The 27,997-nt window shown below is 54.7% G+C and overlaps 1 protein-coding gene across 7 annotated transcripts; it reads right to left on the minus strand.

Moving 5' to 3' along the window:
* Positions 1-385: 385 nt before the first annotated feature.
* LOC105487686 (phosphodiesterase 4C) lies at positions 386-26,976 on the minus strand. 7 transcript variants are annotated; one of them, XM_011751252.3, is made up of 16 exons: positions 26,882-26,976; positions 25,618-26,308; positions 14,417-14,608; positions 13,575-13,611; positions 13,419-13,492; positions 13,143-13,195; positions 12,671-12,783; positions 12,494-12,587; positions 11,512-11,675; positions 11,240-11,338; positions 10,638-10,802; positions 10,453-10,552; positions 8,407-8,561; positions 5,326-5,448; positions 4,332-4,514; positions 386-3,848 (listed from the first exon to the last, which is right to left on the minus strand). In XM_011751252.3, the coding sequence occupies exons 2-16, from the start codon at positions 25,857-25,859 to the stop codon at positions 3,501-3,503; spliced, it is 2,142 nt and encodes a 713-aa protein (XP_011749554.1). In that variant the 5' UTR covers positions 25,860-26,308; positions 26,882-26,976; the 3' UTR covers positions 386-3,500. The 7 variants fall into 7 exon arrangements, with proteins under 7 accessions (XP_011749554.1, XP_070943803.1, XP_011749646.1 ...); XM_071087702.1 differs by lacking the exon at positions 26,882-26,976 and having other exon boundaries at positions 25,618-26,360; XM_011751344.2 differs by lacking the exons at positions 25,618-26,308; positions 26,882-26,976 and adding an exon at positions 18,602-18,762.
* Positions 26,977-27,997: the final 1,021 nt, after the last annotated feature.

Consider the following 27,997-nt stretch of genomic DNA (forward strand, 5'->3'; position numbering starts at 1 on the left):
GAGGCCGAGACGGGCGGATCACGAAGTCAGGAGATCGAGACCATCCTGGCTGACACAGTGAAACCCCGTCTCTACTAAAAAATACAAAAAACTAGCCGGGCGAGGTGGCGGGCGCCTGTAGTCCCAGCTACTGGGGAGGCTGAGGCAGGAGAATTGCGTGAACCCGGGAGGCGGAGCCTGCAGTGAGCTGAGATCCGGCCACTGCACTCCAGCCTGGGCGGCAGAGCGAGACTCCGTCTCAAAAAAATAAATAAATAAATAAAAATTAAAAAAAAAAAAAAGAAAAGAGAGAGAAAGAAAGAAAAGAAAGAAAAGAAATATGAATATCTTATAACAGATGTAGAAAAAATGGAGGGAAATAAGGCAAAATACTGCAGATAATCTATGGGTGGAGATACAGCAGAATTTTATTTCCTTCTTTATACATTTCCATTATTCCCAAATTTTCTACAACGAACACGTATTACTTTGTAAGGGGACGGGGGGAAAAATCTTGGAAAAAAAAATTCCCTAAATCTCTGCCTTTTAAAAGTCTGGAAGGAAATGCACCAAGTTCGTGAACCCGGATGACTTTTAGTTCTGGCACTGTGGAATTTTATCATTAACTGTGATGATGATGAATTCTGAGTGGTTATAATATTTACGAACGAAGCCAGCTGCTCTGGAAGCCGAGGGCGGCTGTGATGACGCCTGCATCTTGTATAAATATTCAGGCACGCGAAGAGGGAGGCAGAGGGTAGGGATGGATACTAAGGCTTCCGGAGGCAGGGATCGAACCCTAGGCTTGGGTATGGTGTTCCCAGTACGCTCGGAGTCCCGACCAGCAGGACGAGCTCTTCCCGGCGAGGTGCCCTAAGTGGGACCATCAGGGCGGGAGGATGCCACCCCTCCAACCCACCTGCCAACCGCGGAGAAGCGCGCCCCGCCGTGTCTCCCACGCGCGCCACCAGGGGGCGCCGCTGGCTAATATTGGGCGCCCAGATGCTTGACTTTGTGCTGGCAAGAGGACCGCTCTGTGCCTCAGTTTCCCCATCAGTGAAATGGCCAGGACGCTCAATTTGGTCAATCGAATGTCTTAAGATGTAAAGATTTTATTTAACCCCAGATAAATGCTCAGTACCCCAAATGTCTAGGATATTTCAGGTAGGTAACAGACAACAACTCCCCACCCCCAACCGGAGTTTATCCAAGTACTAGGATCAGGTTACAGAGGGGAAACGGAGGCCCAGAAGGGGCTATGATGGCAAGAAAGCCTCAGGGGCCTCCCTCCCTCTAGGGGGAGTCTGAGGCAGTTTCAGGAATCAGGAGACTTGGAGACCCGCTAGGGAGGGGAAAATTGTGTGTTTTTGTTGCTGTCCTAGGGAAGGAGAAACATGTGGGGGACCCAGCATGGAGTTCTGAGGACAGAGAAAGCAGGGGGCTCCTACATCCAGAGACACCGAAGACAGAAAATACAGCAACTTAAAGCAACAACTGGTGCATAGGTTAAATCAATCTTCAGAGACATGTTGGCACAGAGCCCCCTCTTTTTGTTGTTGTCGCCCAGGCTGGAGTGCAATGACATGACTTCGGCTCACCACAACCTCCACCTCCCAGATTCAAGCGATTCTCCTGCCTCAGCCTCTCAAGTAGCTGGGATTACAGGCGCCCACCACCACGCCCAGCTAATTTTTGTATTTTTAGTAGAGATGGGGTTTCACCGTGTTGGCCAGGCTGGTCTTGAACTCCTGACCTCGTGATCCACCCGCCTCAGCCTCCCAAAGTTCTGGGATTACAGGTGTGAGCCACCGCGCCTGGCCTCTAATTTTGTGTATTTTTAGTAGAGACAGAGTTTCACTACGTTGGCCAGGCTGATCTCAAACTCCTGACCTCAGGCGATCCACCCCCACTCAGCCTCCCAAAGTGCTAGGATTACAGGCAGGCGTGAGCCACCTGGCCTGACAACTTTTTCTTTTTTTTTTTTTGAGACAGAGTCTTGCTCTGTTGCCCAGGCTGGAGTGCAGTGGCACGCTCTCGGCTCACTTCAACCTCCACCATCTGAGTTCAAGCGATTCTCCTGCCTCAGCCTCCCAAGTAGCTGAGATTACGGGTGCCCATCACCACGCCCAGCTAATTTTTGTATTTTTAGTAGAGATGGGGTTTCACCATGTTGGCCAGACTGGTCTCGAACTCCTAACCTCAGGTGATCCACCCACCTCAGCCTCCCAAAGTGCTGGGATTACAGGCATGGGCCACCGTGCTCAGTCTCAGAGCCCCCCTGTCTTTCCTTTCCTTCTCTTTTCTTTTTTTAATTTTATTTTTATTTATATATTTATTTTTTGAGACAGAGTGTCACTCTGTCGCCCAGGCTGGAGTGCAGTGGCGCCATCTCAGCTCACTGCAAGCTCCGCCTCTGGGGTTCATGCCATTCTCCTGCCTCAGCCTCCCCAGTAGCTGGGACTACAGGCGCCCGCCACAATGCCCGGCTAATTTTTTATATTTTTAGTAGACACAGCGTTTCACCGTGTTAGCCAGGATGGTCTTGATCTCCCAACTGCGTGATCCACCCTCCTTGGCCTCCCAAAGTGCTGGGACTACAGGCGTGAACCACTGCGCCCGGTCTTTTTTTTTCTTTTAGACAGGATCTTGCTGTGCTGCCCAGGCTGGAGTGCAGTGATACAATCATAGCTCTCTTCAGCCTCCAACTCCTGGGCTCAAGCGATCCTCTTTGTCTCAACCTTCTGAGTAGCTGGGACTACAGGTGCACACCGCCATGCCTGGCTAATTTTTTTTTCAGAGATGGGGGTCTTGCTATGTTGCCCAGGCTGGTCTCAAACTCCTGAGCTCAAGTGATCCTCCCACCTCAGCTTCCCAAAGTGCCGGGATTACAGGCATGAGCCACCATGCCTTGCCCAGCCCCTCTTTTCTGCTCCTCTTCCTGCCCCCTACCACAGTTTCAGAAACAAAATTGGGTATGAATGAAGCTTTGGTGCTGAAAATTTCCCCACTCACATTTCCATGCTCTTGCAGAGAGCTGCTTGGTAAGGGAAGATGGTGAGATGCCTTTGGGATGGTCTCCTGACTCCCCCACCCCTTGTGCAGGGCTACTACAGAGGCATAAAGCTGGTATGAAGTAGATGGGCAATACATATTTGACAAAGAAGGAAATAATTAAGTGACAGATGTGGCTCAAGAGTGACCACTGGAGTGGGTGGGCTAGAGGCTCTAGCAGAGAGCACCTCTCCTTGCAGGGATAGAAGCCCAGGAGAAAGATCCCAAGGGCATTATAAGAGGCTGCCCCTTGGAGAGCTCTTTTAGGTAAGTCCGGGGTCAGAGTGGACCCCAGCCAGGTGCCTCCAGTTAGACCCTGAGAGCCACCTATGACTAAGAACTTGATTGTCTCCCTCAATGGGTGGGAAAGTGAAGCAAAAGCCACATGGAGCCACTTCCTAGAAAGTCTGCCTGCCAAGAGCCAAAGGGATTCACCATCCATTGCCCCTGCAGTTCACGCAGGGCTGGCCCTAAGTCCTCTGGTTGTCGAGGGGTAAGTCCCCAGGGTCTGGGCCAGCTTCCGGGGACAGGAGTTCAGTGTCAGGCAACTTCAAGGCCTCTTTGTCTAAAGTTGTCTCTTCCCCGTCCTCTTCCTCCTCCTCATCCTCTTCCTCTGCCTCCTCCAGAGTCAGCTCAAACTGGAATCTGTCAGGCCCGCCCCACTCAGGGTTGGTGAGGTCTGAGGGACTTCGGGGGATCTTGCTCTGGTACCACTCTCGATTGTCCTCCAGCGTGTCCAGCAGGTCCTGTGCGTCTGGGTGGACCAGGTCAGCCCAAGTCTCCCACAGTGGGTGGGCAATGTAGTCAATGAAACCCACCTGTGGCGGGGGGTTGGGCAGGTAGGCATTTGGTGAGTCACAGTGAACCCTAGACTCAATCCAACCTCCAGATCTTTAGCCAAGTTGTTCCCTCTGCCTGGAATGCCGCTTGCCAACTCCTACCCATCCTTCAAAACCCTTTTCAAATAACTCACTGTCTAGAATGCCTCCCTTAACCCTTCTGGTCTCCTCCAACCCCAACCCTGACCCCACAGGGCTGAATGTACATGTCCCCCAGACTGGAAGCCCCTCCAGGGTCCCGCATGTCACCCAGAATAGATGTTTCCAAATCCCAGAAGTGCATGTCCCTCTCCCTGAAGCCCAGAGAGAATGGATCCCAGGTCTAACTCGGCCCAGACAGCACCCTTAGGACACACTCTCTGGCTAGCCAGCCAGGGCCAAGCCAGGGCTCATGGGTTTGGCTCAGCCCCTCCCTTTTACTCTCTCCCAGTGTCTACCGGCTCAGCCCAGTCCCCTGCCAACCTGGGACTTCTCCACTGAGGCCGTGTGCTTGTCACACATGGGACTGATGTCCAGGCCCGACTCACGCTCGCAGTCTCCCTGATGGAAGAACTCGGCCATGATACGGTCTGTCCACTGGCGGTACAGGGGCAGCGGCTTGGTGGGGTTGCTCAGGTCAGCACAGTGCACCAGATTCTGCAAAACCTACAGAGAGCAAGGCTCGGGAGGGCACTGGAGGGGCCCAGCCACATCTGGACCTGGCACCCCCACAGACAGGCTTGGTGCCATGGACACATTCATCTTACAGGTGGGGAAACTGAGGCTTGAGACCTGAAGAAGTGGTTTAGGCATAGGCATGCGACTCTTGACATTTCTTCAAGTTTGGCATACAGTCAGCACTTCATAAATGAAGCTAAATGAGAATTACGAAAATGGAGGCCCCTCCAATTTTTTTTTTTTTAAATGAGATGGGATCTCACTCTGTGACCCTGGCTGGAGTGCAGTGGCGAGATCTTGGCTCACTGCAACCTCTGCCTCCCAGGCTCAAATGATCCTCCCACCCCAGCCTCCCGAGTAACTGGAACTATAGGCATGCGCCACCATGCCCGGCTAATTTTTGTATTTTTGTAGAGACAGGGTGTTGCCCAGGCTGGTCTTGAACTCCTGAGCTCAAGCGATCCGCCCATCTCAGCCTCTCAAAGTGCCAGGATTACAGGTGTGAGCCTCTGAGCCAGGCTTCTTTTTTTAATTTCTTTTTTTTTTTCTTTTAAGAGACAGGGTCTCACTCTGTTGCCCAGACCAGAGTACAATGGTGCAATCACACCTCACTGCAGCCTCTAACTCCTGACCTCAAGCAATCCTCACGCCTTAACCTCCCAAAGTGTTAGGATTACAGGTGTGAGCCACTGCCTTCAGCCTTCACTCAAACTAAATGTGTAAGAGGCCTAGCTAAAATTGTTTTTAAAGTAAAACCAAAATATAAAAAGGAGGCCCCGGGGCCCGCCCAGCTACACACCTGGATTCGGTCGGAATAGTTGTCCAGGAGGAGGACGCCGAGGCTTGTCACCTTCTTGGTCTCCACCATGGTCTTGAGGTCGGCCAGGAGGTTCATGTGTTTGGACATGTCTGTGGCCAGCACCTGGGGGCAGGCAAGGGAAGGTGACAGGTGCAAGGACCCTGCCCACCCCGACCCTCACTCCCAACTCCCAGACGCCACTCCAGCTCAGCATCAGCCTTCTGGGCCTCAGCATACTCATCTGTGAAATGGGAGGATGGAACTGCATTCACTGCAAACCCTGCTGACAAGAGGGGCTCAGTCAGGGGCCCCTTCTGGGAGGTTGTTTGGGTTGGCCATGAATTCTACATGTGTGACAGGGTGTGGGGGGAGGTGACCAAACCTGTGCGTCTGGGACTTGTGAGCCCAGGTCTCCCACAGTGGGTGGGCAATGTAATCAATGAAATCCACCTGTGGGGTGGGTGGGTCAGGTAGGCATTCAGTGAGTCACAGCAAACCCTAGAACCAATACAGTCTCCAGATCTTTAGCCAGGTTTTTCCCTCTGCCTGGAATGCCACTTCCCAACTCCTACTCATCCCTCAAAACCCTTTTCAAATAATCCATCCTCTAGGATGCCTCTGTTGACCCTTCCAGCCTCCTCCAACCCCAATTCTGATCCCACAGGGCTGCTTACGTGCTAAGGTGAGTTGTACCTGAGGACAGTGTGGAGGATGAGGTCTGTGCAAAGGGACTGGAAGAGTTGCGTACATAAGAGGAACCTAGAAGGGGTGGTTGTGGCTGGAAGAAGTGAGCTCAAGAGAGATGGAGGTGAGACCGAGGAGGTTGAGGGCCTCTGGCAGCTGGAGGACCTTGTCCAAAGCTGCAAGGGAGTTTGCAGCTCACTGTGGGGAGGGATGTGACTTCATACCCCTTAAACTTCCATGTGGCTGCCATGTGCCCTGGAGAGCTATTTCTTTCTTTTTTCTTTCCATTTTATTTTATTTTATTTTTTTATTTTATTTTATTTTATTTTTGTGAGATGGAGTCTTGCTCTGTCACCCAGGTTGAAGTGCAGTGTTGTGATCTCAGCTCACTGCAACCTCTGCCTCCTGGGTTCAAGTGATTCTCCTGCTTCAGCCTCCCGAGTAGCTGTGATTACAGGTGCGTGTCACTGTGCCCAGATAATTTTTTGTATTTTTAGTAGAGACGGGGTTTCACCATGTTAGCCAGGATGGTCTCGATCTCCTGACCTCGTGATCCACCTGCCGTGGCCTCCCAAAGTGCTGGGATTACAGGCGTGATCCACCATGCCCAGCCTTGGAGGGCTGTTTTTAACTCTGGGCACAGATGTTTAAAAACCAGAATGACCACCAGGCGCAGTGGCTCACGCCTGTAATCCCAGAACTTTGGGAGGCCGAGGCGGGTGGATCATGAGGTCAGGAGTTCGAGACCAGCCTGGCCAACATGGTGAAACCTCATCTCTACTAAAAATACAAAAATTAGCTGGGCATGGAGGTGCGCACCTGTAGTCCTCACATGTGGTTCCCACCCCTGGGAACACAGTTCCCCATCCCGTAGTCTTCCTCATTCTGCACATCCTGGCTTTAATGTTCCCTCTCCAGGAACCCCTCTCTGATCTCTTTGGCTGGTCTGGGCTCTGAAAGCACCTTGAACCTCCCTCCTCACCGCTCTGCCTGCAGGTCCCTAGTCACAGCTACCACCTCTGTGGCCATCTGCCCTACAGATCATGAATTTCATAAAGGCCGGAACTGTCTTTGCACAGATCAAGCACATAATAGGTGCTCAATAAATGCTTGTTAAGTGCATTAATGAGGCATGAGACCCCAAAACCTACTGATGTGCCCCTACTTAAAAAAAAAAATCAAATGGACAGATGTGCTTAATTTTTTTTTTTTTTTTTTTTTTTGAGACGGAGTCTTGCTGTGTCACCAGGCTGGAGTACAGTGGCGCTATCTCCACTCACTGCAACCTCCACCTCCCAAGTTCAGGTGATTCTCCTGACTCAGCCTCCTGAGTATCTGGGATTACAGGCGCGTGCCACCACGCCTGGCTAATTTTTGTATTTTTAGTAGAGACGGGGTTTCACCATGTTGGCCAGGATGGTCTTGATCTCTTGACCTCATGATCCACCTGCCTCAGCCTCCCAAAGTGCTGGGATTACAGGCCTGAGCCACCGTGCCTGGCTGCTTAATGATTTTTCCTTTTTTTGAGACAGAGTCTCACTCTGTTACTGAGGCTGGAGTGCCGTGGTGCAATCTCAGCTCACTGCGACCTCCACCTCCTGGGTTCAAGCGACTCTCCTGCCTTAGCCTCCCAAGTAACTGGGATCACAGGTGCCCACCACCACGCCTGGCTAATTTTGGTATTTTTAGTAGAGACGGGGGTTTCACCATGTTTGTCAGGCTGGTCTCGAACTCTTGACCTCAAGTGATCTGCCCGCTTCAGCCTCCCAAAATGCTGAGATTACAGGCGTGAGCCGGTGCCCAACCCAGATAGGCCAAATTTAAGGCTCAGCAAAGTTGCACTTGAGACTCCAGAAACAGTTTCCATATCACCTGCGTACAGCCAGGATCTGCTGAGCCCAGCAGAGGGCCTGGGGTTTGGGCAGTTACTGTCCCTTTTTTTTTTTTTTGAGATGGAGTCTCACTCTGTTGCTGACGCTGAAGTGCAGTGGCACGATCTCAGATCACTAGCTCACTGCAGCCTCTGCCTCCTGGGTTCTAGCAATTCTCCTGCCTCAGCCTCCCGAGTAGCTGGGATTACAGGTGTGCACCACCACGCCCAGCTAATTTCTGTATTTTTAGTAGAGACGAGGTTTCACCATGTTGGCCAGGCTGGTCTCGAACTCATGACCTGCCTGCCTCTGCTTCCCAAAGTGCTAGGATTACAGGCATGAGCCACCGCTCCTGGCCCCACTGTTCCATTTCACAGACGAGGAAGCTCAGACTCAGAGTGAGGACATGCCTAGATCTGGATGAACCTCCGGCCATGCTAATATTACCCCACCCTGCTGTTGGCAGATGAGAAGGATGCCCCCCTCCCCTCTACCCCTCCCTCCCCTATTACTGCCCTAGCCTCACCATGTCAATGACCATCCTGCGCAGACTCAGTCGCTGCTTGGTGCTGAGGTTCTGGAAGATATCACAGTTCTTTGCCTGCAGCAGCTTGAAGCCCACAGCCAGGTGGTGGTTCTCCAGCACGGAGGCATCATTGTACATAAGCGCCAGCTCTGAGTCTGCGGGGATATGGGACTGAGAGCCCCAAGATCCACCCGCCCCACCCACTCTACCCAAAAGCAGCTTTCGGAAATCCTTAGCAAATTCCTACCCATGCATTGAAGGCCCGACTCTAGCATGCCCTCCTGTAAGAAACCATCCATGTCCCTGACCCTTCCCTGACTGCAGGGCCAGGGGTATCTGTGTTTGGCTCTGCCTACCCAAGACTGGGAAGGCTCCTCACGGACCCACTATGGCCAGAGACAGTGAGTACTCAGTAATGTTTTTTTGTTTGTTTGTTTCTTTTTTAGAGACAGGGTCTTGCTGTCACCCAGGCTGGAGCACAGTGGTGCAATCACGGCTCCCTGCAGCCTCAACCTCCCGGCCTCAAGTGATCCTCCCATCTCAGCCTCCTGAGTAATTGGGATTACAGGTGTGTGCCACCACACTTGGCTAATTTTTTTTTTATTTTTTGGAGAGACAGGGTCTCACTGTATTGCCCAGGCTGGTCTCGAACTCCTGAACTCAAGCAATCCTCCCGTCTCGGCCTCCCACAGTGTTGGGATTACAGGTGTGAGCCATGATGCCCAGTCTCTCAGTGCTGGTTAAATAAACAACTGAGTCTTTGTCTTATTGGACTCTAGGCCCTTTGAGTGAGGGGCCTCCACTCTCACCCCCAGCATTCCAGGGCTTATACACAGAAGGTGCCCAATAATTGCCTGTCGACCGAGTTTTTCAGATTCCTCATACGATCCTAAACTTTAAGATCTTGGTGGAAATGGCCAGGCGTGGTGACTTATGACTGTAATCCCAGCACTTTGGGAGGCCGAGGCAGGCAGATCGCTTGACACCAGGAGTTTGAAACCAGCCTGGGCAACATAGCGAAACCTTGTATCTATGAAAAATACAAAACTTAGCCGGGCATGGTAGCGCACACCTGTAATCCCAGCTACTCCGGGAGTCTGAGGCTAGAGAATCGCTTGAACCTGGGACGTAGAGGTTGCAGAGAGCCGAAATCGCACCACTGCACTCCAGCCTGGGTGACAGAGCAAGACCCTGTCTTAAAAAATAAATAAATAGGCCGGGCGCGGTGGCTACGCCTGTAATCCCAGCACTTTGGGAGGCCAAGGCGGGCAGATCACAAGGTCAGGAGATTGAGATCACGGTGAAACCCCGTCTCTACTAAAAATACAAAAAATTAGCCAGGCGCGGTGGCCGGCGCCTGTAGTCCCAGCTACTCAGGAGGCTGAGGCAGGAGAATGGCGTGAACCCGGGAGGCAGAGCTTGCAGTGAGCCGAGATCGCGCCACTGCACTCCAACCTGAGTGACAAAGCGAGACTCCGTCTCAAAAAATAAAAAATAGGCCGGGCGCGGTGGCTCACGCCTGTAATCCCAGCATTTTGGGAGGCCGAGGCGGGTGGATCACGAGGTCAGGATATCAAGACCATCCTGGCTAACACGGTGAAACCCCGTCTCTACTAAAAATACAAAAAAATTAGCCGGGCGAGGTGGCGGGCGCCTGTAGTCCCGGCTACTCGGGAGGCTGAGGCAGGAGAATGGCGTGAACCCGGGAGGCGGAGCTTGCAGTGAGCCGAGATCGCGCCGCCGCACTCCAGCCTGGGCGTCTGAGCAAGACTCCGTCTCAAATAAATAAATAAATAAATAAATAAATAAATAAATAAATAAACAAACAAATAAATAAAGACCTTATCATTATTCTGTCATTTATTGAGCACCTACTGTGCACCCAGACCTGCTCCAAGCCCCTGAAGGGAGGGAAGACTGTGATAGTCTTTTCATAGACAGGGAGACTGGGCTCAGGATAGATGGGAACCCCCTGAGATCACCTGGTAGACAGGGTGGAGGCGGGGTCTGCCTCACCTCCTGCACCCACTTCCCACTCCTACTTACTGGTGTTAATCAGAAACTGGTTGGAGACGCCAGGATGGTCCACATCATGGATGGCGCTTGCGAAGAGGGCAGCCAGGATTTCCAAGTCTGTGAACACAGCCTGAGCAGACAGAGAGCACAGGTGATGAGGGGCGGGTTCTCTGGGCCCTGCACCCGCCCGCCTGCCTGCAGTCCTAGCGCAGTACCTCGAGGGCAGGTGTAGCCAGCAGCACATGCGTGGACTGGGCCACATCGGCGGCATGTAGGCTGTTGTGATAGGCCACATCGGCATGGTAGTGACCCTCCAGCATCAGCAGGTAGGTGGCCAGTGTGTCTGCTGGGATCTGGAATGTCTTCAGCAGGTCCCGCTCCTGGTCCATCACAGATCCTGGCCTCAGGGCCTTGGTCTTGGGGCTGCAGCACACGCTGTTCCTACTCCTCTCTTCTGAACTCCTATCCATGCCTCAAGCACCCACTCCTCTGAGACACCCTCCCTGCTCTCTTGAACTCCTCCACTCTGTGTTCTTTGGTGGTCCATCCCTGACCCTACAGGACTGGGGATGTCTGTGTCCAGCTCTTCTCTCCAGATTTCTCTCCTCTTCAGGGCGAGGGGCCAGGGCTGAGGCTTCTGGACAATGAACTGTTCATCTGCGTGAACTCCTATTCATCCTTCAATACCCTGCTCAAATTATCCCCTTCAGAAATGTCAGAAAGGATTTCAAAAATGAGTGTCCCAGAGGTCTAGGGTAGGAAGTGGTGAAGGAAACCCCAGGAGTTTTTCCTTGGAAGCCAAGGGCAGGGTAGGTACCTGAAAAATGCTGAATATGATAGCTGTAAGGGGCCGGTTCCCACTTAGCTCCGCCACCTTGAACACATCAAGTCCCCACCTGTTGGTGTCTTCTAGCTCCTAAGATGTGAAGGACTTAATTAACCCCAGCCCAACTTCCCCAGACTCTAGAGCCTCCATCCTCCCACCCCAGGTTCCACAGTGAGCCCCAACTGCCCAGTATATAGGTGGGCAAACAGGCAGACAGAGCCAAGGACCAAACCTTGATCTTGGCATTGTGGTTGAGGACCCACCTTGGCCAGCTGTTCCTCCTGGTCAGTCTGGACCCCAAAGCGTGGGACAGTGGCTGAGGAGAGGCTGGCACCATGGCAGAGCCCATGTAGGCCACTGATCCGGGACATGGGTTGCGGGGCCTCCTCAGCGGTCACTTTGGGCAGCTCCACCTCAGTCTGCTGGTCTGCAGATGGGCCAGGGTGAGGCTTACAGAAGCCAATTTCACCTGTTGGGGCCTGGCCTCAGAACCTAAATAGGAAATCAACCTATTCCCCTTTATACAGGAACCAAAGTAAGTTCGGGGTAAAGACCCTGTCGGCCAGATGCGGTGGCTCACACCTGTAATCTCAGTGCTTTGGGAGGTCGAGGTGGGCGGATCACTTGAGGTCAGGAGTTCAAGACCAGTCTGAGCAATATGGTGAAACCCCATCACTACTAAAAATACCAAAATTAGCCAGGTATGGTGGCGGGCACCTGTAACCCCAGCTACTCGGGAGACTGAGGCAGGAGAATTGCTTGAACCCAGGAGGCAGAGGTTGCAGTGGCTGAGATTGCACCACTACACTCCTGCCTGAGCAACAAAGTGAAACTATATCAAAAAAAAAAAAAAAATCCCGTCTTGCCTGTAGCTACCTACCCCTCTCCTCTGTTCACAGCTGATTTCAGTAAACTCTTCTGCTAGGCATGGCCCCGTGGTGCCTGGGGCTCAGCATTTCCCCCCTAACAGCCTAGTGTCCTTTCCATCTCCCAAGCTGGTGTCTGGTTCCCTCCATCTCCTCCTAGGCAAATTTCTACTCATGCTTCAAAACCCTAGCTTTAATGTCCCCTGCCCCTGGAAGTTCCCCTTGTTCCTCTCTCTGATCCAGCCCTGACTCATGGGGATGAAGGTTTCTGTGTCAGGCTGTATCTCCCCCGGACTGAGGTCTATAATAGAAATATTTCTTTGTCTTTCTTCTTAGTACTCCTATAATATCGTCCAGGCAGTGACTCAACAAAGCTCACCCAGGAAGGTCCGGGAGATGTACTCGGACACCTGGTTCCCCGAGCGGCTGGTTTCGGACAGGTGGGTCAACTCCCGGTTTAGGATCCGCTTGAACTGGGGCGGACGGAACGTGAAGACAGTGATGATGGGGTACCGTGGGCCGAGGCAGGTAAGCTCAGCGATCTGCCCCACCTCACCTTGTTGGAGGCCATCTCCCCCACCGAGTGCCGGGTCTGCAGCGTCTCCAACTGATCCAGGCACCAGTCCAGCTCGTCTAGCGTCTCCAATGCCAGCTTCTGCCCCGTGTCCTCTGGGAGCCGAGGCAGTCAGGGGCCTGCCCCACCCCCGCTCAGGGACCCCACGCCTCTCACGCTTTCGTCTCTGCATCTGGACCCTGAAACTGTTCCCACGGGGGCCACCCAGGACTCCTGGACCCAAGTTCCAGATCTGTCCCCCGAGTGGCTGTGTGACCATGAGCTCTCTGGGCCTCAGCCTCCTCATCTGTAATATGGGTGTGGTGGGGTCCATCCCCGAGGACGTTATTGTTTGTTTTTGCAGGGGCGGGGCTACAATTAGCCCCAGTCTAAGGGATCATGGACTGGGGAGGTCACTACGGAAAGGAAGCTCCCAGCTGTCCTCAGCAGGGGAGGGAAGGAACAGGTACTTTACCTGCAGGCGGAGGGGGCTGATTGCTGGATGAAGGGTTTCCGACGGGTCCCTGCCTGCGGTACAGCAGCCTCAGGCGTGGCTGCTCCGCCCATCTCGCACCGCCCCCAAGTCCTCCAGGCCCCGCCCCTCAAGCCCACCCTTAGGCGCCGGAGTCCCAGCCTCAATTTGCAGCCCGCTTTCCGCCAGGCCCCGCCTCCGTCGTCTGCTGGCCCCGCCCCTCCCCGCCCACCTTGTCTCTGCCGGCCCCGCCCCCGCCCCGCCCCGCCCTCTACCTACTTGGCTGCTCCTAGGCATTGCAGGCGGGCAAGGGCCGCCACGTTGCTCCGAACCGTCCGCAGACTGGCCAGGACCTGTTGGGAGGAGGTGGTAGGCGGTGGGAAGGAGAGGCCAGATCCGGAGGGGGTCAGGGCAGGGAGGGCGGGGGACACCCACCTGGGCAAAGGGCGTCACAATCATGTCCTCTCCATGTCTGCGAGGAGACGTGTCATGAGGAAGAGTCCTCTCCCATCTTCCAGCTTTTACCCACACCATATACCCTCAGCTGAGGGGTTCCTGTTCTCAGGACTTCTCCTCCGGGCGCCTTCTTAGTCCCTGGGCTCCCTTCATGCGACACTCCCTGAGACCCACCACAGCCCCTCCAACCATTCACTCACTTTATCGGCATCTCATAAATGGGGAAACTGAGTCCCAGGGGCAAGGAGGTATTTCCCTTTTCATTATGCCCACTAGGAAGGTCAAAGTATTTCTTTATTTGCTGCTAATTAGCCTTAATGTGTTTGTTTTTTGAGGCATAGTCTTGCTCTTTCGCCCAGGCTGGAGTGCAGTGGTACCATCTCGGCTCACTACAACCTTCACCTCCTGGGTTCAAGCGATTCTTGTGCCTCAGCCTCCTGAGTAGCTGGGACTACAGGCACGCACCACCACACCTGGCTAATTTTTGTATTTTTTAATAGTGACGGGGTTTCACCATGTTAGCTAGGCTGGTCCTGAACTCCTGACCTCAAGTGATCCGCCGACCTCGGCCTCCCAAAGTGCTGGGATTACAGGCGTGAGCCACCGTGCCCGGCCGACCTTAATGTTTTTGGATTACCACCCCCACCCCAGCAAAAGGCCGAGTTCTCTACACACTTGATTGAATAAATGAGCTGCCTGGCAAACTCCTACCTGAACTTCAAAACCTTCCTTAAATGGCTACTTGAAGGAACTTGCTGAATAGAGGAACAAAGGAAGGAGGGAGCGTAGAGGAGGTGTCATTCCACCAGCCCCAGACTCACAGGTCGCTGGCCACAGAGGAGTTCCGAGACACGGCCTTGGGTGAGAGTTCATAGTCACTATCTGAGCGGTACAGGAAGGACTCGCGCCGCTGGGTGTGCGGGACTGGAGCCTGCATGACCCGGCCCAGCCCAGGGCTGGACTGAGGGTCCAGGGCCCTCCTCCCGCATGAGAGCCCATTTTCCAGGTCAAAGCTGAAAGGAGAGAAGACATGGTCAGAGACGAGGGTCATGACAATTGGGTGCCGGGTCATGGCCACCTTGTCTGGTGCATCCTCCCTGAGGCTACTTGGCAGTCAGGCAAGTGTGGTTTCCAGCTTGTTCACCTGACCCTAGCTGCACCCTCAGGAAACTGCACCCCTCACACTTTGGTCTTCGAGTCTACACTGGACTCCAGGACCTCAGTTCCAGATCTTCCTCAAAGTGGCTGTGTGGTCATAGACAGGTACTGACTTTCTCTGGACCTCAACCACCCTGTGTCTTTTATTTTTCTCTCTTTCTTTTTTCTCTTTCTCATTCTTTCTTTCTTTCTCTCTCTCTCTCTCGCTTGCTTTCTTTCTTTCTTTCTTTCTTTCTTTCTTTCTTTCTTTCTTTCTTTCTTTTCTTTTCTTTTTTTTTTTGACAGGGCCCAACTCTGTCACCCAGGCTGCAGTGCAGTGGTATGATCCTAGCTCACTGCAGCCTCAATCTCCTAAGCTCAAGCCAACCTCCAGCCTCAACCTCCTGAGTAGCTGAGACTACAGGAGCACGCCCCAACACCCGGGTAATTTTTAAATTTTTTGTAGAGACCAGGTCTCACTATTTTGCCCAGGCTGGTCTTGAACTTCTGGCCTCAAATAATCCTGCCACCTCCGCCTCCCAAAGTGCTGGGATTACAGGAGTGAGCCACTGCACCAGGCTTCCCCTCTTTCTTTTCATTCTGTTTTTTGGGGGGTTTTTGAGATGAAGTATCACTCTGTTGCCAGAGCTGGAGTGCAGTTATCCACGCTGGAGTGCAGTGGGGGCACAATCGCAGCTCACTGTAACCTCCGCCTCTCGGGTTCACGCAATTCTCTTGCCTCAGCCTCCCAAGTAGCTGGGATTACAGGTGCGCACCACCACGCCCGGCTAATTTTTGTATTTTTACTAGACACGGGGTTTCATCATGTTGGCCAGGCTGCTCTTGAACTCCTGACCTCGTGATCTGCCTGCCTGGGCCTTCCAAAGTACTGAGATTACAGGCATGAGCCACTGCACCCGGCCTCCCCTGTTTCTAACATGTGCGTGATGTAGCCCATCCCCAAGAGCTTTTTTTTTTTTTTTTTTTTTTTTTGAGGCGGAGTCTTCACTCGGTCGCCCAGGCTGGAGTGCAGTGGCAGGATCTCGGCTCACTGCAAGCTCCGCCTCCTGGGTTCACGCCATTCTCCTGCCTCAGCCTCCCGAGTAGCTGGGACTACAGGCGCCCGCCACCGCACCCGGCTAATTTTTTTGTATTTTAGTAGAGATGGGGTTTCACCGTGTTAGCCAGGATGGTCTCGATCTCCCGACCTCATGATCCGCCCGCCTCCGCCTCCCAAAGTGCAGGGATTACAGGCGTGAGCCACCGCCCAAGAGCTCTTTGAGGGAGTTACAACCGAACATCCAACGACTGCGACAGGATGACCATATTGCAAAGGGACAAACTGAGATCTAGCTCACATGGTGAACACGTGGACTGGAAACAGCTTCTTGGACTCTTCTACCTGGAGAAGGCCGGGGTTCTGCCTAGCTCCTGCGTGCGCCTTAGTCTAGAGAGACCCTACTCCCAGCCAACTTGACCACACCCTTGGCCACCTGCCACGCCCCCAGCGTTCCAGGCTCCACCCTCAGCCCATAAGGCTCCGCCCCACGGCCGTCGACCACGCCCCCAGCTAACCAGGTCCTGCCCTAGGCTCCCCCACTCCTCCACTTCATCTTCAGCCTGAACCTTCCGCCTGTTCTCTTGCACCTCCGGGTCTTTGCACAGGCCGTGCCCTCTGCCCGGAGCACTCTCCTCCTTCTCCACACTACTTGTCCCGTTCTATCCTCAAACCCTGTCTTTCCCTCTGGCCACACCCTCTAGCCCCTCCTCTTTGGGGTCACAGGTCAGAGAAAGGGCGTAGGGCAAGTACTGAGGCCCAAGAGAAGGTGGTGATCTGGGGGTAGGGTTTTCAAGAAGGGCGGGCGGAAGCAGCACCGACAGGAAGACAACGGGGACCGCCCGAGACTCGCAGCTCCCGGCCGAGGGCCAGCGTCCAGCTGGTCCCGGCCATGACTTTTGGGTCAAAGGTCACCCTATCCCCGTCCACGGGCTGGGTCAGCACCCCCGCGTAGGCTCAGATCTGGGTAGAGGTGAGGGATTCGGCAGCATTTGGTCAAGTATGACCGGGTCTGAATTGGGTCTGATCACATCGAAGTGGACTTCGTCCCGAAGAGTTTGTTTGATGAGTTCGGGAGAATTCGGCTACGTCCGATTAAGCGCGGGAGAGTTCGGATAAGTTCGATCTTGTTCGTCTAAGTCCGGTTACGCTCGGTCTGCTTCGAACAAGTCCGGGTGACGCTCGGGCCGGGTCGGGCATGTTCGGTCACGTCCGGCTACACGGGGGCTAGTTCGGGCATCTCCGACTAAGACCGGCCGCGCTCGGCCAGTTCCGTCCGACTCCAGCGGGTTTAGCGGGACTGGGATGATCCCCCTGCCAGCCGAAGGGGCGGGGCTTCTTAACCCTTCCCTGGCCGGTTTGGGGTGCGCCGTGGGCGCTGTAGCGCAATGGGAGACGCTCTTAGGGGAGGGCTGGAGGCGGCGGATACCCCAAATCTGCCCCTCGAGGGGCAGGCATGCGGGTTGCGGCCCCCTACCCCTCTCGCCTCTCCCCAAGGGTTCCAGAAAAGCGCGTCTATGGACAAATAGGGAAACTGAGGCCAGGAGCGGCCACAGGGTGTGGAAATCCGGATCCCGGGCGCAGAGGGTTAAGAGCTGGGCCCGAGTTTTCTTGGGGCGGGGGAGGCTGTTTTTCTTTCTGCTCTAAACTTAGCCAGGAGCGGCGGGGTCAGGCTGTGGTTCCATGACGCGGGCGGCGCGGGGGTAGGGCCCCCCGGCTGTGGGAACGGCGCGGCTGCCCATTGGCCAGGGGGGTAAACTGAGCCTGAGAGGCTCGGACTTGGGTTCGGGTCCGGCCTGCGCGGGGACCGCCCTCGTTCATCCTCACTTCTGGGTACCCGTGACGCGTCCTCGACGTCCTTGCGCTCTCTCCAGCGCCTTCAGAAGTGACCGTGCTTCCCTCGTGTTCGGTGCCCCGAGGTCGCTCTCCAGGACACAGAACCCCCACTCCCCCACTCCCTGGCTGAAATGAAACCACCAGGAACCACGATCATGCCTTCTCCCTCCAACCCCAGCTATGACCTTGCAGAGGGACCTCCCTCCCCTCTCAGCCTTTGGATGCCAGACTCACCAAGTGGGTGCCAATTCGGCGCGGACCGAGCGCAGGATGCCAGTCACAGTCGGCGCCCACAAGCCCCACTCCGGACCCCAGCCTCGCCCCCACCCCTCCCCACGAGGTCACAGTCGTTTCTGGAAAGGCAGGGATTTGAACCCAGAGGAGGGGTGGACCGAGTGCTTCGAGGATGCAGCGCAAGCAGCTGCGGGGCACGGGCGCGCGCTCATCCTGGGACTCCCGAACGCCCTGCCTCGAAAACCCCCTCAATTCAGGTCTTCCTCCGTGGACACCCAGAGTTCATTGTGAGGCCCCCAGGGCATCTCTTTGCTGGCACTGGGACGGAATGGTGGTGGAAGGGGGCGCCAAGGGGAGAAGTGCCCCTTCCCCTTCCTCCCATTGCCAGGACGCACAGCCTGCCTGCCCTAGGCCGGCGAGGGTCAGGAGGAGACGTGAGCCTCAGCCCGTCCCACTCTGGGCCTCACAGCTGGAAGGAGACAGACGGCTGGTCCCCTGGGCCTATATCCAGGCGGCGGGTGGAGACAGACAGAGACAGAGAGAGACAGAGTCACCAACTGCGAGACAAAAGTAGGGTAGGGTAGGGGGAGAGAGATACAGAGAAAGCGAGGGAGAGGCAGAGCGTCCATGCCCTGACTCCGGCCCTGGCCCCAGCTGTCCCTGCCCTTGTCCCTGTCCCTGCCCTTCCCACCTCCACACCGGGCGTCCCGGTGACCCCGCCAGGCCCTCTGTCCCGCCTCACCACAGCGGATGGGCCACCGTGAAACGCCGCTGCAGGCGGATGCTCTGATTCACCAAAAGCTTCCTGAAGAGCCCGGGGGAGCCGCGCGGGGATCCCCGAGGGGAGCTGGGCCCCGGGGCCGGGGCGGGCGCGGGGGGGCCCTGCATCGCCAGGACCGCGTGGAGGCTGGACCGAGCGCCGGCTGCGCGGGACCTTTTCTGGACAGCTGCGGGGGCGGGGCCCAGCGGGGAGGGGGCAAAGGGCGCATCCGCCCCGCCTCGCGACGGGCGGCTCCCTGACGACCCCCGAGACAAACAGGGAAACCGAGGCACAGAGTCAGACGCAACTCTCCGCTCCTTTCTTTTTCTTTTCTTTTCTTTTTTTTTTTTTTTGAGACAGGATCTCCATGTGTTGCCTAAGTTGGAGTGCAGTGGCACAGTCCTAGCTCACTGCAGCCTCAACCTCCTGGGCTCAAGGGATCCTCCTACCTCAGCCCCCCGAGTAGCTGAGACTACAGATGCACACCACTACGCCCGGGCTAATGTATTTTCTGGAGAGATGGGGGGGTCTCCTTATGTCGCCCAGGCTGGTCTCGAACTCCCGGACTCAAGTGATCCTTCTGTCTCAGCCTCGCAAAGTGCTGGGCTTACAGGTGTGAGCCATTGCGCCTGGCCCAACTGCACTTCTTTAGGGGGGCTGCCCCTAAGATCTCAGAGCCTGGATCTTACTCAGCCTTCCTCTGCATGCCCCTGGTTAGTGCAGCTTGCTGGGTCAATAACTGCTAAAAAGTGTAGAATGAGGGAGTCAGAAAGCAAGGTGCCCAGAGAAACAGCTGTCCTACCTTCCATTATGAGGTCGTCACCAAGGTATAGAGTTTGCCAATGTCCGATCCCACTCAATGTTTCTAATCCTCCTCTACCCATTTTCCAGATGGAGAAACTGAGGCCCAGTGCCACCCAACGGCCCACCAGAAACTACAAACCCTTAATCCTTTGCCAAGTGGGGAAACTGAGGCTTCCATGGAAGCGGTCACAGGCATGGGTCTTTGTTGCAGGGCAGCGAGACTCAAACTCAGGTCCCCTCTCCCAGCACCCCTCCACACGAGTCCCCACGTGATCCCCCACCTGCTCTGACATTCCCCAGGCCCTGTCTCTGGATGCCTTTGCCTCTCCTGCTGTCTCCTCCTAGACAAACATCCGCACACCACCTCTGCCAAGTCTTCCGTCCTGTGAAGCCTCAGCCGCACACCCCTGCCCTGGGAGGACCTCACTGTCCCAGGACTTGGGGGGGCCTCTGGTCAGTGTCTGGGAGGATTCCCAGAGTCTGTACCAGGTGCTCTACCACTGGAATGCTAGAGTCAGGCTGGCCCTGTTCCACTCTACAGAAAAGGAAACCAAGGCTTAGCATGTGTCACACAAGGAGGAGGGACCTAGAAACAACCATTCACGGGCAGAGGCCCAAAGGACCTCCCAGCAACTGAGGCCTGACCATGCCCCTTGCTGTGGAATGACCTCTGGCTCTCAGCCTGGGCCTTCCCCCTGAGGGGGCTGCCTCAGTCTTGGTGTCCCCAGACATGGTACCCACGTTTCTGGCAGTCCTAGAGAAGCCCATTGATCAGGGCTCCTATAGGAGATCCTGAGGCAACCATGCTAAGGCCAGATACATGAGATTCTCCCCATTCTACAGATGAGAAAACAGAGGCTCAGAGGAGGAGACACACAGCCCAGAAAGACAGAGAGCCTCAGGTATCTGGCCAGGAAGCCCCCCTAACCCCCACAGCCTTGCAACCAGACACCTGGTGGGAACCAGACCTCGCTGTCCCCAAGACAAAAATACCATCGTGGCTGCTGGGGCCAGACCTAATTATAGCCATCCCTAGGGGACAGAGGCTGCTAGGATTGTCCTAGTGGGGACACTGGAGCCAAGGTCTGAGCAGTCTTGACACCACCTCCCCGCCACTGTGAGAGACGTGACAATAGTTACATGTCCCCAAGGAGAAACCAAGGCACAGAGATTCAGCCCCTCCCCCAAAGTCACAGATATAAAATAGGAGGCTAAGACTAAACAAAATGATATAAACTGAGTGCCTCAAAAACATACAGCACTCAGCCAACAGCAGTGAAGGGAAAAATCATTGGATTTTCAGACGAAACCTGCAAAATGTGGACTACTGTTCCCATTTCGAGGATGGGGCTACTGAGGCATAGAGAGGCACAGTCATTTGCCCAAGGACACACAGCCATAAGGTGCAAGACTGGGGTCATTTGAACCCGGACAGGTGCTGTTCTTCCCAGCCTGGGTTCTCCCGCACTGGATGTCTTAACTCACTTCATCCCCTCTGTAGTCCCAGGGGCGACTCGTACATTAATATTTTATCAATAGTTTTACTATTAATGTTTCATTCATAGATTTAATTTTAAATATTTTATTAACAGTGCTAACAAGAAGGTGTTAATTAATAGCTGTTTGGATGGAGAAAGAGTCACAGCAAGGGGTGGCCACAGAGCCAGAACTCAGCATTCAGAGTCTGGCTCCTACCTGACCCTGGGAGGCTCTCCAAGCCCCGCTGGGTAAGGGACAAAAGCTGAAAGAGGTTTGGACAGAAGCACCCCCACCCTGACTCCATCCCTGCATGACTGCATGACCTGTAGAGGTGCCCAGTAGTCTCTGGTGCCTTTATTTTTATTTTTTTATTTTATTTTATTTTATTTTTTTTGAGACAGAGTCTCGCTCTGTCGCCCAGGCTGGAGTGCAGTGGCCAGATTTCGGCTCACTGCAAGCTCCGCCTCCCGGGTTTACGACATTCTCCTGCCTCAGCCTCCCGAGTAGCTGGGACTACAGGCGCCTGCCACCGCGCCCGGCTAGTTTTTTGTATTTTTTTAGTAGAGACGGGGTTTCACCGTGTTAGCCAGGATGGTCTCGATCTCCTGACCTCGTGATCCGCCCTTCTCGGCCTCCCAAAGTGCTGGGATTACAGGCTTGAGCCACCGCACCCGGCCTATTTTTATTTTTAATTTAATTTTATTTATTATTATTATTATTTTTGAGACAGAGTTTTACTCCTGTTGCCCAGGCTGGAGTGCAATGGGGCAATCTCGGCTCACTGAAACCTCCACTTCCTGGGCTCAAGCAATTCTCTTGCCTTAGCCTCCCAAGTAGCTGGGATTACAGGCATGTGCCACCATGCCCAGCTAATTTTTTTTTTTTTTTTTTTTTTTTTTTTTTTTTGGTATTTAGTAGAGATGGGGTTTCACCATGTTGGTCATGCTGGTCTTGAACTCCTGACTTCAAGTGATCCACCTGCCTTGGACTCCCAAAGTGCTGGGATTACAGGTGTGAGCCACTGTCCCTGGCCTTACTTTTTTGAGACACAGTTTCACTCTGTCACCCAGGGTGGAGTTCAGTGGCGCGATCTTGGCTCACTGTAACCTCTGCCTCCCAGGTTCAAGCGGTTCTTCTGCCTCAACTTCCTGAGTAGCCGGGATTACAGGCATCTGCTGCCATGCGGAGCTAATTTTCGTATTTATAGTAGAGACAGGGTTTCACCATGTTGGCCAGGCTGCTCTTGAACTCCTGACCTCAGGTGATCCTCCCGCCTCAGTCTCCCAAAGTACTGGGATTACAGGTGTGAGCCACCACGCCCACTCTGATGCCTTTAGCGCGCTACTGCCTCAATTTCCCCCATTTGAATGTCCCTTCTCTGGGCAGGCACTTTTCCCCACGGCCACCAGGTGGCCCCAGAGAGTTTTTTTAATGGGTGTTTTTGCCCATTTTACAGATAAGTAAACTGAGAAGTGGAGAGGGAAGATAACTTGCCCAAGTCCCCATGGAGAAGTCAAGCAGAACGAGGAGGGTGGGGGCCAAGTCGCATGTGTAGATGCTCACATGAGTCAAATCACACACTCCTTTGCTCCGGACCCTCCCATGATCCCCCATTGCCCTCAGATCTGAATTCACACCTCCCCAGAGGTCCCATGTGGCCCATCCCCGCCTCACTTCTCTAGGCTTACGCTGTTCCAGTCTCTCCCCACTCCTCACTGTTGCCTGAATCAGCCAGGCTTATTTCCACCCCATGGCGCTTACCTGAATGCTTGCCGCCTGCTGATGCTTTGTCTTTTGGGTTACAGTCAGAGAGTCACCTCCTCCGAGAAGTCCTCCCTGACTAGCCAGGTAAGTGCCTCAGAGCACCCTCCAGCCATGGGTACAACTTCACATTTATTGTCATGATTATTTGCCTGTGAGTCCCTGGAGAGCAAGGCCAGGTCTGCTTTGTTCCCTGCTGTTCTCTCAGTACTTGGCACTTAGTAGATGCTCAATAAACGCTTGTAGCGGCCAGATGTGGTGGCTCTTGCCTGTAATCCCACACTCTGGGAGGCCAAGGTGTGTGGATCACTTGAGATCAAGAGTTTGAGACCAGTCTGGCCAACATGGTGAAATGTTGTCTCTACTAAAAATACAAATATTAGCCAGGTGTGGTGGTGAACACCTGTAATCCCAGCTACTGGGGAGGCTGAGGTAGGAGACTCGCTTGAACCCAGGAGGCAGAGGTTGCAGTGAGGCAAGGTTGTGCCACTGCACCCAGCCTGGGCAACAGAGTGAGAGACGCCGTCTAAAAAATAATAAATAAATAAATAAATGCTTGTAGCATAAACAGAGAGCCTCTCCTTCCATCCTCCAGCCACAGTTATATGTTTTCAGCTCCTCACACACCTGATCCTCTTGAGTCTGAGGCTTTGCACATTCTGCTCCTTCTACTTAGAATGCCCTTCTTGCACTCACCCTGGCTGACCTCTTTTCTCCTGCAGGCTAAGCTTAAATGTTACTTCTCCCAAGCAGTCCTCCCTGACTCCCACCCCACTGCTGAGTCTGGAGCCTCCTCTGTGCTTGTTCTCTGATCTTTCTCCATCACCCTGTGCCTTCTCCACTTGGTGTGAGTGTCTCCACCATAAGCCTTAGGGGACACAGCTTCTTGTCCATGGTTGTGTCTCCAACACAGGGCCTTCCACCCATTAAGTGCTTAAATGCCTTCTGAATGAAATGCTTGGACCCTCCCATACCCCTGTGATCCATCTGAGGCTCTGGGGAAGCACAGTCCTCCAACAGTTTCTAGGGTTGTGAAAAGAGCCACAAGCTGGGGACCCAATGTGTACCAGGCTCAGGCGCAGAATGTTCATCTCACTGATGAGGACGCTGAGGCTCTGGGAGGCACCACCGCTTGCTCAACACCACACAGCAGGTTGGCCTTGGGGCCTGGCCTTGAACTCAGTTTCTCTGGGCTTCCCCCTGGGGTGAACCCTTCGCATATCAGCACAGAGAAGCACAGTGGGCCACATGCATGCACACCCACATATGTGTGACTGCAGTGCACATGATGCGCAGAACGACATGTGTGTGCACACACACACGTGCACAGGGACACCCAATCCACCGCTCCTGCCTCCCAGAGCCAAGCGGGGGCTTCCCCCAGAAGAGCTCATACCAAGGCTCTGTTTGTTCTTTCTTGAAAATGGAAAATCATGAGTCACCAGAAGGGATGGGGCAGCAGGAGCTAGAAGCCGGGGCGGGAGAAGGGGCTCCTGGGTCACCTGAGAACAGCTCCAACCCCTCTGGGCTGTGGGAATCATCTACCTGAGATGCCTCCCAAGATGCTGGAGGGCCAGGCTGGGGGCGAGAGGCCAGGCTTGCTGATGGAGTCAGAAGCCAGTGGCCCCTAGGGGATCTATGCACCAGAACGCGAGAAAGCCAAGCTCCAGGGTGGGGAAGCAACACTTTCAAGGCCACCCAGCCTGGACTGAAACCTGGGACGCTGGTCCCGCTGACTTGGCTCTCCCTCCAACCTAAGGAGGGCTTGGAGTTCCTGGACCCTCCTCCCTGGCCCTGGAGCCTCCACCTGGTAGCTGGAGACCCTTACGTCAGGCCTCCTGAGGATTCTACATTATTTTTCCATGAGTCTCTTCTTCTGTCTCTGTCCTAACCCCACCCCACTCAAGCTTACACAAAACAGGAGAAGCAGCCCCTCCTTAAACGAAAGAAACCTCCGGTGCACAAGTTTCCCAAGGGACTTCCCTTCCTCCTACAGGGGAGCCGGGTGGGGTGATGGAGCGGGGGCGGAGGAGGTAGCAAGAGGAGGCTCCTCCCCACAACACTGGTGGCAGCCTGCCCTGGCCCTTATATATCTATAATATATGAAATAGGCTGAGTGCAGTGGCTTACACATGTAATCCTAGTACTTTGAGAGACTAAGGCAGGAGGATCACTTGAGGCCAAGAATTCAAGACCAGCCTGGGCAACATGGCAAAACCCCATCTCTAGCAAAAAATACAAAAATTAGCCAGGCGTGGTAATATGCCCCTGTAGTCCCAGCTACTGGAGACTGAGGTGGGAGGATAGCTTGAGCCTGGGAGGCAGAGGTTGCAGTGAGCCGTGATCAAGACACTGCACTTCTACCTGGGCGACAGAATGAGACTCTGTCTCAAAAATCAAAACGTGTGTGTGTGTGTGTGTTTATATCCAAGCACCCTAGGGTTACCTCGGGTGCTTGAGGTGATCACAAACCTCCCCCACAGGCCTGTGGACATTCCACAATCCTGAAAACCTTCGGACCCCCAGCCGTGTTAGCGCAAGGACAGTCACAGTCAGTCACACACCAACAGGCACCACAAGGGGAGACACACCGGCACACCCACAACTACCTGGGACACATGGAATCATATCCAAGCATGTAGGCACAGGAGCACCCCAAACACATCTGGTCACCCCAGTCTCACGCGCGAGCGCGCGCACACACACACACGCACAGAGTCTTTCGGTCCCAACCGCACGTGGGCACACCCGGTCACACAGACCCACAAGCCATGATGACAGCAGCACCCTCAGCTCCACCCCTACGTAGAAATAGCTTTTTCCTTCCAAGCGCCAGCCTCAACCAAGCAGCAGAGACCCCCGCCCCCTGGAGAAGCAAGGACCCTCCCCCACTCCCGCCAGGCCCCGCGCGCCCCTCCCCCGCGCTGCAGGAGGCCCGTGCCCCGGCCACCTACCGCCTGCAGGAGGAAATGGGCCAGGAAAGCCGCGACTTCCCCAGCCCCGGCCGCGGGCTCAGGTCCCGCTCGCGGCGGCCCGCGGACTTGTCCGGATCCGAATAGAAGCGCTGTTGGATGCGGATGGGGCGCCGGGGTTGCCGCCACAGGTGCTTTGGGGCTCTGGTCATGCTGTGGCGGCCGCGAGAGCGACTCAACCTGCTGCACACCTCTGCCCCTTCGCTGACCCCCAGGGTCTCCATGGCCAGAGAAAGGGGTTTGGGATAGCAGGGAGCAGGAGTCGTCCCCGTGAGCGGGCGCCGAGGAGCGTCTGCTCTCGGGTCCGGCCCAGGGCCGGGAGTGGAGGCGACAGCGAGGAGCTGTCCGCGCCGGAGGTGCTGAAGCGGGAGAAGGAGGAACGGGGGCTCAAGGTGGGGCCGAAGCCGAGGAGCTGTCGATGCCCAGATGGTGCTGAAGGGTAGAACAGGGAAAAATAACGTGGCGAGGGGTGTTGAAGCTAGGGGCTGAAGAGACCCCCCACCCCAGCCCTGAGAACCGTCTGCCGTTCCCTCTAGCGCTGCATGGGAAAGAACCAAGACAAGGACTTGGAGTGGAGAAGACAGAAATTGTCCACTGATCGCTGCTAAATGGAGAGCAGGGAGACAGGGTCTCAGGAGACCCCCAGGGCCGAGACGCTGTCCCTCGCACCGTGCTGAAAGAGAAAAAGGTAGCTTTAGGGGCTGTGGGTGGATGAGACGGCGAGGAGCTGTCCGCGACCTGATGGTGCTGAGGGAAGGGGAGGGAGATAGGGGTTCAGAAGCACCCCCCAGACCAAGGCGTCATCCGCCCAGGAGGTGCTGAAACCTGAGCAGTGACGGGCCCTCAACCTTCCCCAGCAACAATGGCAACAAGGAGTCTGGAAGCAGAGTCAAGGGTCTGGTCTTTGGAGGTACGTACAGATAGCGGTCTTTCTGCCAAGCCCATGAAGGTAGGCTCCGCGGTTCAGCCCCAGAAGGGGTCTCTTTGGAGCCCTAAAACCCCCACCCATGCCAGGCAGGGATCTGAGAAGGACAGGGAAATTGGCAAGGCTGTGACGGGGCCTCCCATGTCTGGGATGGGCACACAGAGGCTACCTCTGGCTGGAGCTCCAAACAGCTACCAGTAGGGATGGGCAAAGAGGGGAAATCAGGTCTCTCTAAGAAATATTCTAGTTCTGCTTCTAAGACCCTCCCCACCCCAAAGCCATGGTGCAGCTCAGTTGGGGGAGGACTGGCAGAAAACCCACCTTTCGTGGAAGCTCAGGACAGGCAGGAGGAGTATCTCTGAGACTCTCATGCTTTTAAAGCCGCAGCAACACTCAGACCCTCAGCGGAAATGGCAGGATCTCATTCGCCCTGAGAAAGTCCCAGGCCCCACCTCACAGCCACGATTCCTGCCCTCAAACCCCAGGCCTGCCCCTCCCTCCCAGTTCTGGAAACTCAAGTCCCCACCCACCAGGCATCTTAGTCTCAGGGGTAATTTCCTGGGAAGTGCAAGGATGGGTAAGAACATTTTCCATCATAGTTAACTGAAGTAGGCACGAACAGCAGCAGGGCTGGGCCGGTGAGTGTGGTGCAGAAAGAGGTAAGATTTCATAGTCCCAGGGTCATGACTCGGTGGAGGCCTCCTGTGGGGTCTGGGCTTGGGCAAGGAGTAATTTGGGGCCATTAGGGTGCCACTTACTGCAGCAGATTTGGGAAGAGCCTCGATGTTTTTGGAAGTCTCAGAAGCACTCTACAGGGTCTTCCCCATGGAGACCATCTCCCAGTGACCCCAGCCATGTCCCCAGCCTGGAGAAAAGGAAAATGTTTAGACCAGGATGTCAGAAAGACTGAATTCAAGCCCAGTACCATCATGTCTTGCTGTGTGACGCATGACAAATGACTCCCTCTCTGTTTTATGCTTCTGTGGTTCAGTCCCTGTTCTCCACCCCTACACCACCCCCAAGAACTGACTGTGGGAGACAACTTGGCTCACTGGTGAGGTACATGGTCACTGGCTGGCTCTGTCACTTCCCCACCCAAAGCCTTTTTTTTTTTTTTTAAATATTCTGGAAAAGAGGGATAATAATGGTGTCTCTGAGTCTCGGCATCATTGCGAGGACTAAAAGTGATGCCAGATATAAAGAGTCTGAGACCAGGAGCTGTGCATACCAATGCCCCCTCTCCCCAGCTCCTGCTAGCATCCACCAACAACTGGTGTATCTAGTTGGTTTGTTTGTTTGACACAGAGTCTGTGTTGCCCAGGCTGGAGTGCAATGGTGCAATCTCGGCTCACTGCAACCTCTGCCTCCCAGGTTCAAGTGATTATCCTGCCTCAGTCTCCCAAGCAGCTGGGATTACAAGCACCCGTGACCACACCC

The sequence above is a fragment of the Macaca nemestrina genome, chromosome 20 (genome assembly GCF_043159975.1).
Source record: "Macaca nemestrina isolate mMacNem1 chromosome 20, mMacNem.hap1, whole genome shotgun sequence".
Lineage (NCBI taxonomy): Eukaryota > Metazoa > Chordata > Mammalia > Primates > Cercopithecidae > Macaca > Macaca nemestrina.

Coding starts and splice junctions, on each gene's coding strand:
- LOC105487686 (XM_011751252.3), bottom strand. CDS start 25,859: ATGGAGACCCTGGGGGTCAGCGAAGGGGCAGAGGTGTGCAGCAGGTTG. Junction 12,588..12,670: donor GGGAGATGGCCTCCAACAAG/GTGAGGTGGGGC, acceptor CGTCCGCCCCAG/TTCAAGCGGATCCTAAACCG. Junction 8,562..10,452: donor CCAGTTTCTGATTAACACCA/GTAAGTAGGAGT, acceptor ATATCCCCGCAG/ACTCAGAGCTGGCGCTTATG.